At 36.8% G+C, this 16646-nt stretch overlaps 1 protein-coding gene across 2 annotated transcripts; it reads right to left on the reverse strand.

Moving 5' to 3' along the window:
- Nucleotides 1-323: 323 nt before the first annotated feature.
- LOC123518813 (inactive hydroxysteroid dehydrogenase-like protein 1) lies at nt 324-13904 on the reverse strand. 2 transcript variants are annotated; one of them, XM_045279835.1, is made up of 8 exons: nt 13675-13903; nt 10815-10937; nt 8200-8310; nt 7153-7373; nt 6803-6932; nt 6131-6228; nt 5534-5631; nt 324-1508 (listed from the first exon to the last, which is right to left on the reverse strand). In XM_045279835.1, exons 1-8 carry the CDS (start codon nt 13856-13858, stop codon nt 1493-1495), a joined length of 981 nt encoding a protein of 326 aa, XP_045135770.1. In that variant the 5' UTR covers nt 13859-13903; the 3' UTR covers nt 324-1492. The 2 variants fall into 2 exon arrangements, with proteins under 2 accessions (XP_045135770.1, XP_045135769.1); XM_045279834.1 differs by lacking the exon at nt 324-1508 and adding an exon at nt 1956-2168 and having other exon boundaries at nt 13675-13904.
- Between the last annotated feature and the right edge of the window lie 2742 nt (nt 13905-16646).

Here is a 16646-nt window from a genome sequence, read left to right on the forward strand (position 1 = left end):
GCCAGAATTTGTTTCTATGCTAGCAGAACAGAGGGTAGTACAAACAAAATGGCTGAAGGGGACTCTCACATTGCATTATGATAGATTTAGAGAGAGATCTGATGTCACTGGGGAGCTGTGTGGTTCACCATGCAGCCACCAGGGGACCACCAAGTTTGAATTTAAATTGCCACGCGTACACTCAGTGGTCCATGGCCATCCTTCCGCCAAACGTGAATTTCGCCATGCTGAGATTCACCAAGGGGAAGCTTACTGTATTTGAAAAATGTAATGGATGATTTCTAGTCTCAAACAAATCCTTAAAATTGGTGGGAATAAATTAATTTAAGAATTATAATACTGCATTTCAGTGTTTCTAAAATCTTCACATCACATTACAAATATCATAAAATTAACTTGAACAAAATAATTAAAAAACATATATGCATCAAAGTGTAGCAAAATTTAAAATTCAAAACATCAGCCTTGTTCAACCATTTCTGGTCCAATTAGCTGATCAGATCAGGTTTGGAAAAGAGGATTTTTTTATGTTCTGGCAGAAGCAAGCTAGCACTGCTGTAAGGCTCTGATGTAAGGAGAACCAGGCACGCTGTGCAGCACACCCAGTCACACTGTGGCCAATGAGGATCAATCCTCTCTCCTAGAGGCATAAATGTGAATTGAAAGAATGCATGTAAAAGTGAAGACATACTTGTCTTAATTATTCTGCTTTATAAGGAAAATTGTATAGGTATAAACAGATGTCAAATTCTGATAAAATTTCTAACTTTAAATTATGAAATAGCTTTGTATAAAAATAAAGAGGATCCACAACATAACTGATCTATCACCTATTTTCTCAATGCTCAGTGAAGGAAATGATTATTGGAGTTCCTCTCTTCCCATGTGTGTTGTAACTGGTTTCAAATTATCCAAACAATTGAATGTTTAAGTTAGTAATGATACATCTCACAAGTTCTTGAGAAGTACAGCTATGCATGCATATTTGAACAGGATGAGTTTGATAAAAAAAACTTGATAGCAAATTGAGAAATGTGAGCCCTGACAGCCAAGTAAAGTAGTCTTGTTGGGTTGTTAATCATTAAAGAAAAGTTTAAAACCAAAATATAATAGACCTATAACATAATCTGACTCCATCTTCCTTCATCATGTAACATTCTGCAAGTTTATGGATGTTTTGAGAATGGTGAAAAGCTGGAAATTGTAAGACACAAGAGTACATGTTCTATCCAGCAGTGCCAACCAAAGCTAGACACAGCAATGTTTCAAGATTAAGAACACTGTCATGGTGTACAGGTACACTTGCAAATCATTCTAATAATTAGATAAAAGGCAGTCTAAACACCTACTTCCTTCCTTCCTTTGTTGAGAGCAGACTATAACATTTTATGTAACTTAGAAGTGAGGAAGGCAGAGGAGAGAGCGACTATGAGAGACACGTCCAAGGAGCTCCACCCAGCCTTGTAATAACACCTGGACACACTGCCACTTGCTACCCTCGGCTGGTGCTGAAAAAATTAAAGAACTCAAATTCTCATGCTGTTACATTTGAAGAGGAAAACAGGGTGACTGTAGCAAGGGATGCAGACAATAACTAAAGCAGCTTGTGAGGAGGATAAAGTATTTAGTATAAAGCTTTGAAAATTAGAGGAAATTAATGAGTAAACTTAATATGCAATATTCTAAATGGGGATATTCTAAAATGTATAAATGTAAACAAATACTAATAGAAAAAATAACATGAGCCCAAAACTGAAAGCAAATGTGTCATTATTTTATAAAGTTAGTAACATATGACATAAAACAGTACACAGTGCCACACACAAAAACTTACAAACTTAGTGACTAAGATGACTTAATAGGTGTGTGCAGCTCATGCTAACTAAAGTTGTTCTGTACTACCAATGGTGCTAGATGAAGTCCCTGATATTTACACAGGTGAAAATAACAAAAAGTTTAGCATTCAACTTTATTTTAACAATGATTATTAGTGTATCAATCTAAATCTCATACACAGTGTTGGTATTGGAGCTTCCACTCCTGGTTGTGGTGCAACAATATTGTGAAGTTCATATCTACATACTTTGAGCAGTTCACTGCTATGATGTGTCCTCTCACACACACATTCCAGCCTTGAGAGATTGTGAGGGCAGGCACACAGGCAGCAGCTGGGTGTAGTTAAGAGATCCCAACAGCCACACAAGCATGATTAGTAAACCTGATGATCACAGTGATGGGTCATGAGGAAAGGAAGTACACTGTACGCCTGCAGCCCATGGACAGGCAGTCAACAACACAAGTCATGCATTTATGTGTTCCGTGTTTGTGAACTATACCAATGTTCAAGGGTTGCATTGCATCCTATCATAACCATCAAACAATGCCGTGGAGTAGTAATACAGTAAAAGTCCAAAAGTTCGAAGGCAATGGAACACGTTCTGGAATATCAAATTTTCTGATGTTTTACAAACTATCCCATTTCAAAAGCTTCAACTATCGAGCTGAGACATGAGTAGTAGATGTACAAGTTAATAGTTCACCTGTTGGCATCATAGTGGTGAGTGAATGGGCGTGAATGAGGAGAATCAAGGAAAAAAGCTAAGACTCCTATTGATGTTTTGGTGACAGTGTGCAGGTGGGGAGGGAAAAAAAAAAAATAAATAAATAAATAAAATAAAATAATAATAAATAATAATAATAATAATAGATAAAAAAAAAAAAAAGTTTTTCCTCACTTTGGGCATATTTCAACATACACAGGGATTCAGGTAGCTGTATCAGTGCATAATCTAAGATAATCTAAGTATGAATGCAGAATAGATGCATAAATAAGCATAAGAGGGAAGAGAGGAGTAAAAACTATAGTTGAAAAATATGTTTGGGGAAGAGGGGGGAGAGGGGAAGAGGGGGGAGAGGGAAAGAGGAGAGGAGACATATATGAGAAGACTATTTTAGACTATCAACTCTCAATACCATCATGGTGATACATGCATCAATGTATCTGTGCACAAACTATCTAAGAATGCAATATGAAAGTAAGAGAAAGTGTAGGAGTAGGGTGTGTAACAATTACAAATTCAAACAGATGCCACGAGGTGTTGCCATACAGTGTCGCCATACCCTAGGCTTTTTTATTTTCTATTTTTTAATTAGAAAAAATAACTACTTTTTAGTACACTCAGCATTGATTGCTCTGTCAGAAAAATGTTGAAGTTTTAGGCTTTCCGGAGGTTTGGATTCTAAACTTTCAGACTTTGACTGTATGGTAAATTAAACATGCAATTCATACAGATCATTAGTAATGAAGCTCTATATTTTGCAGGTTTCTGAATTATGTTAATAATTTTGAATGTTAAGTCTAGTGATGTCTGATGTAAAGAATCTTCTCAAGTCATGAATGCATCAATATGAAATCAGTATTTGCTTCTGCCACTACAACTGTGCTTCTGTGCAATTCACAGCTACTGATGTTCAAAATTTAAAGAACAAAGAAATATAGAGCCAATGAATATGCACTGTACTATGTAAAATTCTGATCCACACATGCTTTGTGTTTTGTATCAGCATTCTATACATGAATCAAATCAGCATCAACAGACAGGAATTCAAATCCTTTACAATTTCTCTTCTAAAAACAATAACATGAAGGTAACAGCAGAATGATCAAAGCACTTGAGTAGAAACAATGGGACAATAAACAAAGGCACCAATATGAAGGAAGTCAACTTGAAAATCACTGTTAATCCCTTCCTGCTTGAGTGACAATCAATCCTTCTACCTACATCATCATGTATGTAAATAGCACAATTCTAGCCATATCTTTATGAATCCCTAACTTCAATGGTTAACAAACAGGAAAGCATTGAGAGATGGATTGTAAACCCACAAACATGTCATTAAGAAATGCCTGTCTGCATCACCTCAGGTCAGGTCAACCATCTAAGCCTCCAAAGGGAGTTGGTGCAGTAAAGCTGCCTACCATTACTGTAACTGAACAATAATAGAAAAAATAAATAAAAGAAAATAATAATAAATAAATGAACAAATAAAATATAATAAGGCTAGAAATGTTCAGTGTTGATTCTTTTTCATAGTCAAAATTTAGGAATTCAAATAAATTCCTATCTCCCACACTCATGACCTGTAGGATTCATAAGAAGAGTAGAGCAGGAGGGAGGTTTTAGCAAAATTTATGACTTGTTTTCGATGTCTTTTTCAACCTTATAAAACTGAAAACTGGCAATACACTATCCACTCAGAATGTCAAAGTGATACTAAATGTTTGCTCTTTAGCTAGAAATCTTTACTATTGCACATGACAATAGCCTCAGCCTGTCACTTGATAGCTACTGGAGATACAACTGAACTAGTAGTGTGTGTGTGTGTGTGTGTGTGTGTGTGTGTGTGTGTGTGTGTGTGTGTGTGTGTGTGTGTGTGTGTGTGTGTGTGTGTGTGTGTGTGTGTGATTCCTTGTGAATCTTGCATTACTTGGATATAAAAGAAACTAGTGATGCACATAAACCTTATATTAAGAAAAGTAATAAAACAATTAATGAATATAGAAATAAATAAACTAATAAACAATCAAATATATCTGTAGCAATGCAACAGGTAACTGGAAACAATGAACAAAAAAAAAAAAAAAAAAAAAAAAAAAATATATATATATATATATATATATATATATATATATATATATATATATATATATATATATATATATATATATATATATATATATATATATATATTACACAACTAAGTCTACTGATGGTAACAAATACATGGACAACAAAGAGTGCAAATTGACTGCAATCAACAAAGTAGATAACTACTTCTGAATGGATGGATGTGTGTTAATTTCAGTTGCAATTAATGGTTAATAAAGCCAAAGCCTCGAGATTGTGAGGAAAAAAGCAATGAAGAGTTTTGGGTATACAATAAATTCTTGATGTGTAAATCTAAAAGATATCAAGTTCTTTCAATGGAGCTGAAATGAAGCACAATACTGGCCAACAGGCAATCCATGAAGAGAAGTACATGGATAACATAAGGAGTTCCTTATGATCTCACTGTGACAGATGAAATTCTACCAACATGTACCAAAGAAATGTTGGTAATCTATCAATGGTATTCATGATTTGAATTTGTGAAATTTTTTTAAAGAACAAAACAAATTATTTTATTAAATTGAAGGTGTTGCTATACATATATATGAGAGAAAATGGCTGGAATATTTGTTGATTTCATGAGTAAGGAAAATGGATAGTTGTGCTGTACATGAGTGAGAGCATTATATGTCCATCTAGTCTGTGGCTTGGCACACAAGAAAAAATATATGTTATGAAACTGAGAAATTATATTATAGTCCATGTCCTATTTATTCCAAGTATATATAAAAACCCTTCTGTGTGCTGACTTTCCAACTACAATCTTATAAATGTTTAATGTGTGACTATACACATACTCCACACACACACACCATTCACACTGTTCCAGGTCTTCCCCAGTACTAATGTGGTGTTATGCTTACGCCTGATTCTTCTTCATTGTGCGCAACAGCAGGGAGTTCCACAGGTAGTTGCCCAGCATGAACATCCATGAGTTGACAAAGTTCTCCACTAAGTAAGTCTGCAAGAAAAAAAATTATGTCATTGATACTTCTCTGCAGCCCATGAAGAAAACACACCCAGCATCACCTGTCTGCTCTTACTTTTTTGCTCAACTCTTCATCTGGCTCTATCAGAGAGAGAGAGAGAGAGAGAGAGAGAGAGAGAGAGAGAGAGAGAGAGAGAGAGAGAGAGAGAGAGAGAGAGAGAGAGAGAGAGAGAGAGAGAGAGAGAGAGAGAGAGAGAGAGAGAGACCCTACTTTTTTCTATGACAACACAATAATATTTCTGAGGCTGATAATGTAGATACAACAATATGCACGACAATTTCAGTGAATGAGGAACCTATTTTCAAGACACTATGTACTATTAACTACAATTCCAAAAGTTTTTCAATATATATAAAAAAAAAAGGTATTGTTTGAAAGTTGACACACAAGAAAACACCACATTATCTCCACTCCAGACTCTTGAGAAATCTATTCAGCTTCAAGTCCACCTCAGGCCTCTCCAGCACTCACCTGGACACAATGAACCCAATAGCCTGCAGTACGGCCAGCATAGCCAAGGGTGTGTATGGCACTGGCAGCGTATGTTGCAGCAGTGGGAATAAGTAAGCCTGAAAGAGGAAGATAATGAGATTCAGGATGCTCGTAAAATCAAAGATAACTTTAAAAATAAGAGACATATCAAGAGATGCTTTCCATCTGATGTCATGTCTGCATTGAGAGCTTCATTTTTCACCATCTCCATGGTTCACTTCATTAGTTTGAATAACAGTAATGTAGGATGCTGCCATACCATGTGAGACTATGTGAACATTCTCATGCTTTGCTAAACAATCCATAGCTGCATTAATTTTGGATGTCACATTATTCAGCAGGAACAGATGATCTCTAAAAATACTAAGAAAATATTTCATGACTTATGAAAATGAAAATCCAGTATATTATTTATAATTGAGAGACGAATATAAGAATATCTGAAAGAAATGAGGGACCTATGAAAAGATGGAGATGTTCACTTTTCCCTCATGAACACTACCTTGGATGAACTTTAGTGGCCGAAGAAGATTCAGATACATAAATACAAGTAAAACCTTGCCAACATTCATAATAAATTCTTTTAAAAATGAACACCAGTTTCTGTAGAGATGAACCAGACACTCTTGATACTTTCTGCTGGAGACTCACTAGGCTTATGGACGAGCTCAGAGAACTTGGTCATATTGGTGGACACATAGGACGGGGTGAGGGTCTGTACAGTGATGCCGGAGCCTCGGTACTCCCATGCCATGGCTTGGGAGAAGTAGTCAACAAATGCCTGTGGATAATTCAGTTTAGATTACAAAAAAGTTTGAATCTGAATGCCAACACTCCATTTTAATAGTAATATCAAATTGCCAACAGCTACACTAAGTAATAAAGAAGGTGTTTACATGTGTTATATAAAATTTACACAGTATATCAATTCTAAAAACTCTGGAGTAAAACCTTAAAAAGGGTAAGGTTCTGAGCCTGCTATGCATGAAGAAACAAATCACCTTGGTGGCAGAATAGATGCCCATGAGAGGGATGGGGTGGTAGCCGGCGATGGAGGCCAGGTTGACTACGGCACCCCGGCCACGGCTCAGCATACCTGGCAACACTATCTTGGACATGGCTGGCACTGAGGCCACATTGACATTAACATGGCTCCAGATGTCCTTCTCTGAGGCCAGTTCAAACTCCATGGGGTGTGACAGCATGACCCCAACATTGTTCACTGCACGAGAAAAAAAGTGATTTTGAAGTCTTTCACATTAAAATTTTCATTGATACACAAGGTATACTTCCAATCAATCCTCTTAACCAATACAACTAGAAAATTTCATACATGTCATATCTATTTATTCAATTTGTATCTAATCAAGTCTCCAGGTGACTAACTACAACAATCATTATTCTTTTTATAGTGTGTGTGTGTGTAATTCACCTCAGTCATCTGCTGGTCACCCAGCCAGTCTTCCCCATTACGGAGCGAGCTCAGAGCTCATAGACCGATCTTTGGGTAGGACTGAGACCACAACACACTCCACACACCGGGAAAGCAAGGCCACAACCCCTCGAGTTACATCCCGTACCTATTTACTGCTAGGTGAACAGGGGCTACACATTAAGAGGAGGACAGCCAGACGTTACCCACGGAACGAGCTCAGAGCTCATTATTTCCGATCTTGGGATAAGTCTGAGACCAGGCACACACCACACACCGGGACAACAAGGTCACAACTCCTCGAGTTGTACCTACTCACTGCTAAGTGAACAGGGGCTACGTGTGTGTGGTGTGTGTGTGTGTGTGTGTGTGTGTGTGTGTGTGTGTGTGTGTGTGTGTGTGTGTGTGTGTGTGTGTGTGTGTGTATTTACTATAGATGACTAGAAGTGTATTCCACATAACACCACATCCCAAAAATAGAGAGAGAGAGAGAGAGAGAGAGAGAGAGAGAGAGAGAGAGAGAGAGAGAGAGAGAGAGAGAGAGAGAGAGAGAGAGAGAGAGAGAGAGAGAGAGAGAGAGAGATAGAATGGAAGACAGCACTGTAACACAACTCACCAAGGACTCCTATGTCTTTGTCCTGCAGGCGCTTGGCAATATCCTCGTAAATGGGACGTCCATCCATGAAATCCGCTTGCACCACTTCTGTCTCCACGCCAAACTCCTGGGCTGTAACAAAACACAAGCTAGAAGCAGCATAACAGCCAACCCTCCCAGACCAGCAACTTTTTGTATAGTAATTTCACCATCTGAGGTCACACATATAGCGTCACACTGTCACTTGGCAATGCTAGCACCAGGTGATTGGTTGACATTTTTCTATTTTGAAGCATAAGGCAGAATAATTTTATTGTACTCTGACCAAAACTTCTATCTAGATAAGAGGTGCTAAATCATATGTAGTACACATGCAAAATTTTCAGTCAATCACTGGGTTAAAGTACTGACCAGTGATGGTGTTACTGTGTCTTCAGGTGGCATGATGGAATACTACAGTGAATCTTGTAACTAATAAACGGGGCGAGGCTTCCACATTTCACGAAGACAGAAAATACTGACAATACTGAATAAAAATCATATTTAAAAATCCTTTACATCAGTGTGTGTTGATGTACCTCACACAGAAGTGACATAACATTAGCTAATGATGTAGTGGCACTTGTTATCGAAAAAGCTAGATTTCAAGATAGAACAGATATTAAGAAAGATTTAAGATCAGTAGTGGTTTGGAAGTCACCATGACAACCTTAAGTATATCTGTGCTTCTGAATTACAGACCAAAGTACAAGATGAAGGTTACAAAATATTATGATTAAAATTATGCAAAGTTTTGTTGGAAAAAATAAGTATAAATCTGTGTACTTTTAAGTTATTGTAGCTGTAGGTGAACTGAATGGAAGAATATTGCAATATTTAAAATACTTTGATATGACTTCTTTCACCTCACCATGTTGAGAGAGAGAGAGAGAGAGAGAGAGAGAGAGAGAGAGAGAGAGAGAGAGAGAGAGAGAGAGAGAGAGAGAGAGAGAGAGAGAGACTAAACACACTGAAGAGACATGACAAAGCCCTGAAGAGACATGACATCACTGCCACCCACCCTCACTGTGATGCCTCGTGGCTCATCAAGATCTCTTCACATTCGCTGCTTTACACTAAAATGCATTTATCATTTGCAATTTGACTTTAATGGCATGGATGAGTCTATTCAAAATGCCTGAAACACACGAGTGAGATAAACACTTGCATTCCATATACTATAGCTAAGCACAGAAGTTTGTCTCTCAGGAAGGTTTTGCCATGGCCAATTCCATCAGTTGGATATCAACGAAATTTCCAGCAGCAGCAATGCAATTTAAAATCAAGGCAACATGTAAAATTCAAGGAAATTATCCAACATATCTAGAATTTCAGGAAGTTTTGACACAAGAGGATAACATGAGAACTAAGGAGCACATAAGGGTTTACGATAATTCACCAAAGATTTCTTCTGGGTTGTGTTTACAAAACAAGTCAGTCAATGCATGATCAATGGAATTAATGAGGAATATTCAGACCATGTGTTGTGACAGATGTGATTCTTTTACATGTTAAACTTCTTTGCATGAAATGAGTATAAAGCTGGAGAGAGAGAGAGAGAGAGAGAGAGAGAGAGAGAGAGAGAGAGAGAGAGAGAGAGAGAGAGAGAGAGAGAGAGAGAGAGAGAGAGAGAGAGAGAGAGAGAGAGAAACATTTCTTATGATCATGAACATACATAGTTAACAATGAAGAGAGAGAGAGAGAGAGAGAGAGAGAGAGAGAGAGAGAGAGAGAGAGAGAGAGAGAGAGAGAGAGAGAGAGAGAGAGAGAGAGAGAGAGAGAGCAAAAGAAAGGAATGATTGATAGGGGAAGGTGAATAAGTGCAAGAGAGCATGAAACAGAAGTGAGCCAGTTGATACATGACACACTGGGAGAAAGGAAAATGCACCAACTATGCACAATACAAGAGGTGACACAGCTGAGCAACTTTATGACCTCCATGACAAGGATGAGTGAGATCACAAATAGTGCTGAATAGTATCATGTTGGGAAATCACAGTAAGTCTGGTAGTTCAAAGGTATATACATACTATTTCTAACTGACCAGACATGTTTCTATTCTAAGCAGTGAGGAATATCAATCAAATCTAATATAAAATAAAAAAGAACAAATAAATTAAAGTAACAATTTTTTTTTAAATACTGTATAGTAAATGAAATTGCTTAGGAAGTGAAGAAATCATGAAGGACAATTTGTAAAAACTGTTCATGAAAAAAAAAAGGAATAAAATGTATAGAAGTTATCAATCCATGGTAGGAGAGGGCAAGTATTAGAGCAAGAGGGATGACAGGTGAGACATTCATCATACAATGAAGGGATGCCCAGGCAGGAACAGGTGAACTATTGTTGTAATCTGTATTCCTTTGAGGGAAGTCATTCCAGGATGACATGACACCTATGCTAAAAAGGATACACTGAACAAAGTTGCAACAATAATGACATGCATACAATCAATTGCCAAACTCATAATAATAAAAATCACCCAGTATATACAAAGCTATAGGTACTAATTTACAGAATGATCAGCACAAGAAATTAAAGTTTTAAAGCATTTAGTAAAACATTTTCAATGCAACAAACTCTCAACTTCATTTACCAATTTCCGTGGAGACCTTCTGCAGTTTGTCCATGGAACGTGATATGAGGACCAGGTTCATGCCCCTCTTGGCCAGCTCCTTGGCATACTCCTTTCCAATGCCATCAGTGCTGCCCGTCACCACTGTGGGAGGTGAAAGCTTAGTGCTAAGACATTACAATGATGCCAGGCCATATTACTATCTATAGCTAAAACCAAATTAACTTTTTTTTTCATAAATTATTTAAACAAAACTTAACTCATACTCGTAACCCTCTCAATTGACCTCAAAATGAATATTTCCCCATTCATCACAAGGACTCAAACCCACTAGTATTGTGGTTGTATAAGACAATTGTATAACCTGCAATGCAAAGTACACAATGCTCACCTGCACACCTACATAATTACAAGAGTAACCATATCAACCAAAATAAAAGACACAGATTGGAATTATGTACTAAGAACATGCCAGTTTGAAACAAAGTCCACACCTAAGTGTACGACTGTAAATAAATGAAAGTAATGAGATGAGTATCATGTATATATTCACTCAACACAACATAATCCATTAGTTTCTATGATAACACTACATGCAGTTGTAAAATTTGCTTCAAAGACAGAAAATGTCACAAAATGACATACATTAGAAAACTGAATTCATCAATTGCAAAATTGGTAGCTGAAGTTGTCCTGCCAATACACATGGGCATGGCATCCAAAGGTGACTAATTACTAATTTCCAATTAAGCTGTGACAATCACTGTGGCTTGATATGCACAGTATCAGTGGATCTTGTGTCATGTGGCAGGTTTGATCCTTGGGTGTCACAAGATAGAAATCCCCTAACTGCCTTAGGGCTAAGGGTGATACTTTAAACATCTGCTGAGGTAAATGCTATTATTACTTTGTCTTTTTATAAAAACTTAACATATAACATAACATAAATAATAGGATAACAAAGGGCCACCAGGGCCCATCTAGGTTATCCTGTATCAGTCACACAGCGACCTCGTCATCAGTACTTAAATATACACTTACAAGTACACAATACATTATATACTAATTCTAAATATTTGGCCCATTAACAGGGTTAAGTCCTGCAGCGAATTCCTCTACAATCTGTGATCCCCATACATGGGGATCATGTCTTCTTTAACTATAGTAAATTTCTTATAAAAACTATCATGCAGCGCTATACATAATTATAAATCTAATAAATTTAAGTGCTTATCTAATTTGTTTTTAAACATTGTCAAACTAGTGCTATTTACAACCCTCTCTGGCAATGCATTCCAGAAGTCTACCACCCTATGACTAAAGAAATATTTTCTTATATCTAACCTGCAGCCTTGCTTTCTAATCTTCCTGCCATGATTTCTAGTCCTACTTCCCTCCTCTAAGGTAAAGAAAGATCTTGCATCTATGTAGTTTGTATCTGAGAACATTTTAAATAACTCCATCATATCCCCTCTCAAATGAAAACATGTTTAATTCCTTTAATCTATCTCTATACTCCAGGCGCTTTAATGCTGGTATCATCCTAGTTGCTCTTCTCTGAACTGCTTCTAACATGTTGATATCCTGCCTATAATGGGGTGACCAGGCCTGTATGCAATACTCTAAATAGGGCCTAACATAGGAATTATATAAGCTATGCACCACTTCCTTACTTTTATAACTAACATTTCTATTTATAAAACCCAGGATCCTATTTGCCCTATTTCTTGCTTCTAAACAGCAAACTTGACAGTGCAAACTATAATAGTTCCATAGTAGTGTTTGAGGGAATAAGTAATTTTTCAGTGCCTAATTCTTAATAGTAGGTAATGGAATCTGTGGTCAATAATATACTTTCCTCTATTTCAAAAAGCAAAGAATTATCACATGACTGAAAACTATCAGATATGACTCACTTTGTCCAAATCAGTCTCCATAATGATAATCTTGGTGACCTGACAGGGGTGACTCAGGGATGTTCACAGGGACAATCTCTGTCAAGTGCTACAGCTAATACTTCATCAAATTTGGTTTTGAATAACTCTGTGCAGTAAGATAGGCTATGTGAGCTGAGGCCAAAGCATGGTACATAGTTTGCTTGACTTACATGGTCTGTAACTTAGTACAAATCAAAGGGATGAAAAAGAGGCAACTCTGTCTTTTTTTTCTTGAGGTGACCAATATTGTTGACATTGAAAATAAACGCCAACACTGATGGAGAACATAAAAATACCCAAGAATCCCTAGTTTCCCTTGGGCCTTGACACACCACGCTGGTAACTATTTGATAAAGATGAGGAAGACAAGACCGGCTGGGAAGGTGGGATGGAACTCGAGGTTTCTAATGAAGTAGCATACAAATGCTTATCACGAACATCTACACTTTCACTTTCTCTGGCATCCTGTTCGTCTAGTGACTCTCGTGAGTAAGTTGTTTAGTTAATGCAACAATATCATGTTGAAAGTTTACCAAACATCCCTCAAAGTGCCCTTCCTGTAATGTCCCCCGGCTCCTACCTGCCCCAGTGGCCCTGGCGGCCTGTCCGGCCCCCGGGGTTCCCCTGCATCCAGTTGGAGGCCACGAGACCACAAGGCAGTCGGGAAAGGGCAGTGGTACCACCATGGTGCTTTAATGACGTAAAAGTATTCAACAGGAAGGAAGGCGGTCTGAATTAGACTAAAAAATCGTCATGGTAACTGAAAGTCGTAATGATGCGTAGTTCATCCTGGCAGCAGCCCCGATGGCAGGCCACTAGGGCACCACACTGGGCGGAGGGGAAGGGGTGGTCACTGGACACAGATATGGCAGTGCCCACGGGGAAAGACTGCTCGCCTGTCATGAAGCTGACTTTCCATTTTCATCCCAGAGACTACAACTCACCTGCCCACTTGCCGTACGTCTCCACCAGCCGCTTCTGCCACAGCCTGGACCAGAAGTACGCCCGCACGCCATTGCCCACGGCCCACGCTATCTGCGCCACGAACTTGATCACAGTGAGCAGTCCCACAACAGTTAGCACATACTCAAAATCCCCAAGGCCCGGCAAGAGAGCGTCGCAACCCATCCTCCCACGACGGCGTGCAGCAGACCACTGCCTGACAGCAACAGGCTGACAGTGTCACAGTGTTGCCAGATACTCCCGCTCATGTCTAAACATATTTCTTGCCAGAACGTCTGGAGATATTATACCTACATTTCTCATACTTTTCACGAGAGTACACACACACACACATATATATATATATATATATATATATATATATATATATATATATATATATATATATATATATATATATATATATATATATATATATATATATATATATATATATATATATATATATATATATATATATATATATATATATATATATATATATATATATATATATATATATATATATATATATATATATATATATATATATATATATATATATATATATATATATATATATATATATATATATATATATATATATATATATATATATATATATATATATATATATATATATATATATATATATATATATATATATATATATATATATATATATATATATATATATATATATATATATATATATATATATATATATATATATATATATAGGTATGATGTACAACAGTTAGTCTATTACAGTCTATATAACTGTTGTACATCATACCTTTAAATTTTTTTTTTTTTTTTTTTGCATTAGCTATGACAGATTAGAATTTTGTACTATATTTTGCATTGGATAGGAAATTCTTAGTGAACCAGTCAGATTTTGTCATCTAGTGAGTAGGAGCCTATAAATACTGGTAAGCCATTCTCCCTCCCCACTTACCTGTTGGAGGAACAAGTAGCAGGACCACTGCGTCTGGTCATTTTTTTAACGTTTTACGTGTGGTTTTACAGTGCCTTTTTGTACCTGAAGATGGGATATGTACTTTCCGGAAACGTTGTGAAGTGGATATAATGAAGATCACCGTCCTTTTGTGGATCTTCTCTCTCCTGTACCGTGTACGCTATAGACGCCCTGTTTTTGAAGTCATACTACTCAACTACGGCCGGCCGCCGTATGTTAGCATGTCCTTTGTTTTTCCCATACTCCCTTTCTGTCTGACGTCACGTCCTTCCCCTCAGTCCTCGCTCGCCGCCGCCTCAGGCAACACTACAGTTTACACTTGTTGTGTATTGTGCTACCGTAAATACACTTTCATAATGGACTCAGATGTCTCCATGCTACCCCTGTTTTACGACAACTACCACAGCCGGTTGACCCTCAAGTATGCAAGGAAACTACAAAGACTCCACCTCCAACAGGCCAAGTCTCTCTGTGACTTGGAGTTTTTGTTAAGATGTAAGTCAAAAGGTGTTTTTCCTAAGTTTTTATTTTTCAAGAGTAGCATCAACAATTTAAGTAATAGCAAACTATATGTGTCTATCCTCCACAAGTGTCTAAGTTTTGAAATTAATAACAAACGTAAGAAATTTAATAAATTAAGTAAAGAATATAACAATAATTTGCAACATTTTAAGAGGAGTGTTTCTTGGTTGGATTATAGGGTAGTGTTGGCTAGTATTAGTAAAGATAATTCCTGCAAAATAGATAATGTCAAATTCATTCATAAGAAAAAGTTAGCAGCCTTAGGTGTGTCCCAGGACAGTGAATTAGATGCAGGTAAAGTAATTTTTAATCTCTCTGATAGGGTGTTGGATGAAGAAGAAAAACAGATTCTTAAGCTAGGTTTACAATTTGGTTTTCCTGCAAAAAAAGTCAGCTTTGTCAATCACTATTTATATTATGAGAAATTCATACAACAAATTTCCAAATATAAAAACAATAATGAACAATTTGATGAAGTACTTAATAAAATTAAACTTTTATCACATGAGTCATATAAGGATAAATCAAATAAAAGTAACTTCAATCTTGACTTGCTAGAAACCCTTAGAAAGGATAAAGATATAATTGTCACCAGGCCAGATAAAGGTAAAGGAATAGTCATATTAAATAAATCTGATTATGTAAACAAAACTAATGAAATTCTCAGTGATGACACCAAATTTAGAAAATTAAATGGTGATTGGTTTAAAATTGTCCTCAAATTAGAAGATAAACTAAATCGCTTGCTTAGGAGTATTAAAAGTAAAATACCTGATTCATGTTTTGAGTTTCTATATGCATCTGGTTCCCTCCCCGGGATACTATATGGTTTACCCAAAGTACACAAGCAAGGTTATCCTATAAGACCTATCCTAGTAGCAACAGGTACCTTCAATTATAATTGTGGAAAATTTTTAGTTCCCATTTTAACTCCCTTAACCACTAATGAATTCACAGTGAAGAACTCAATTGAATTTGCAAAGGAATTACAGACATTTAAGTTTACGGATTCCTTGTTTCTCGCTAGTTTTGACGTAAAATCCTTATTTACAAATATCCCCCTTATTGAGACTATTGACATTTGTGTAGAAGAGTGCAAGAGATTAAAATTGATTCCTTATGACCTAACCAAGAGGCAGTTGCGATCCTTACTGGAGTTGGCTGTGAGGGAGTCCAATTTTTTTTTATCTTTAATGACCAATTGTATCAACAAATAGATGGAGTAGCTATGGGTTCCCCTTTGGGACCAACATTAGCAAATACTTTTTTATGCTATCATGAAAAAAGCTGGTTATCTGATTGTCCAACTGAATTCAAGCCAATTAAATACAACCGTTATGTAGACGATTGCTTCCAAGCATTCAAATCTAAGGAACAAGCTCATAAATTCCTTGAGTATCTAAATAATAAACAAAAATATATCATTTACTTCCGAGTTTGAGACTAATAATAACCTCCCATTCCTAGATATAA

Source organism: Portunus trituberculatus, chromosome 44, assembly GCF_017591435.1.
Source record: "Portunus trituberculatus isolate SZX2019 chromosome 44, ASM1759143v1, whole genome shotgun sequence".
Classification (NCBI taxonomy): domain Eukaryota; kingdom Metazoa; phylum Arthropoda; class Malacostraca; order Decapoda; family Portunidae; genus Portunus; species Portunus trituberculatus.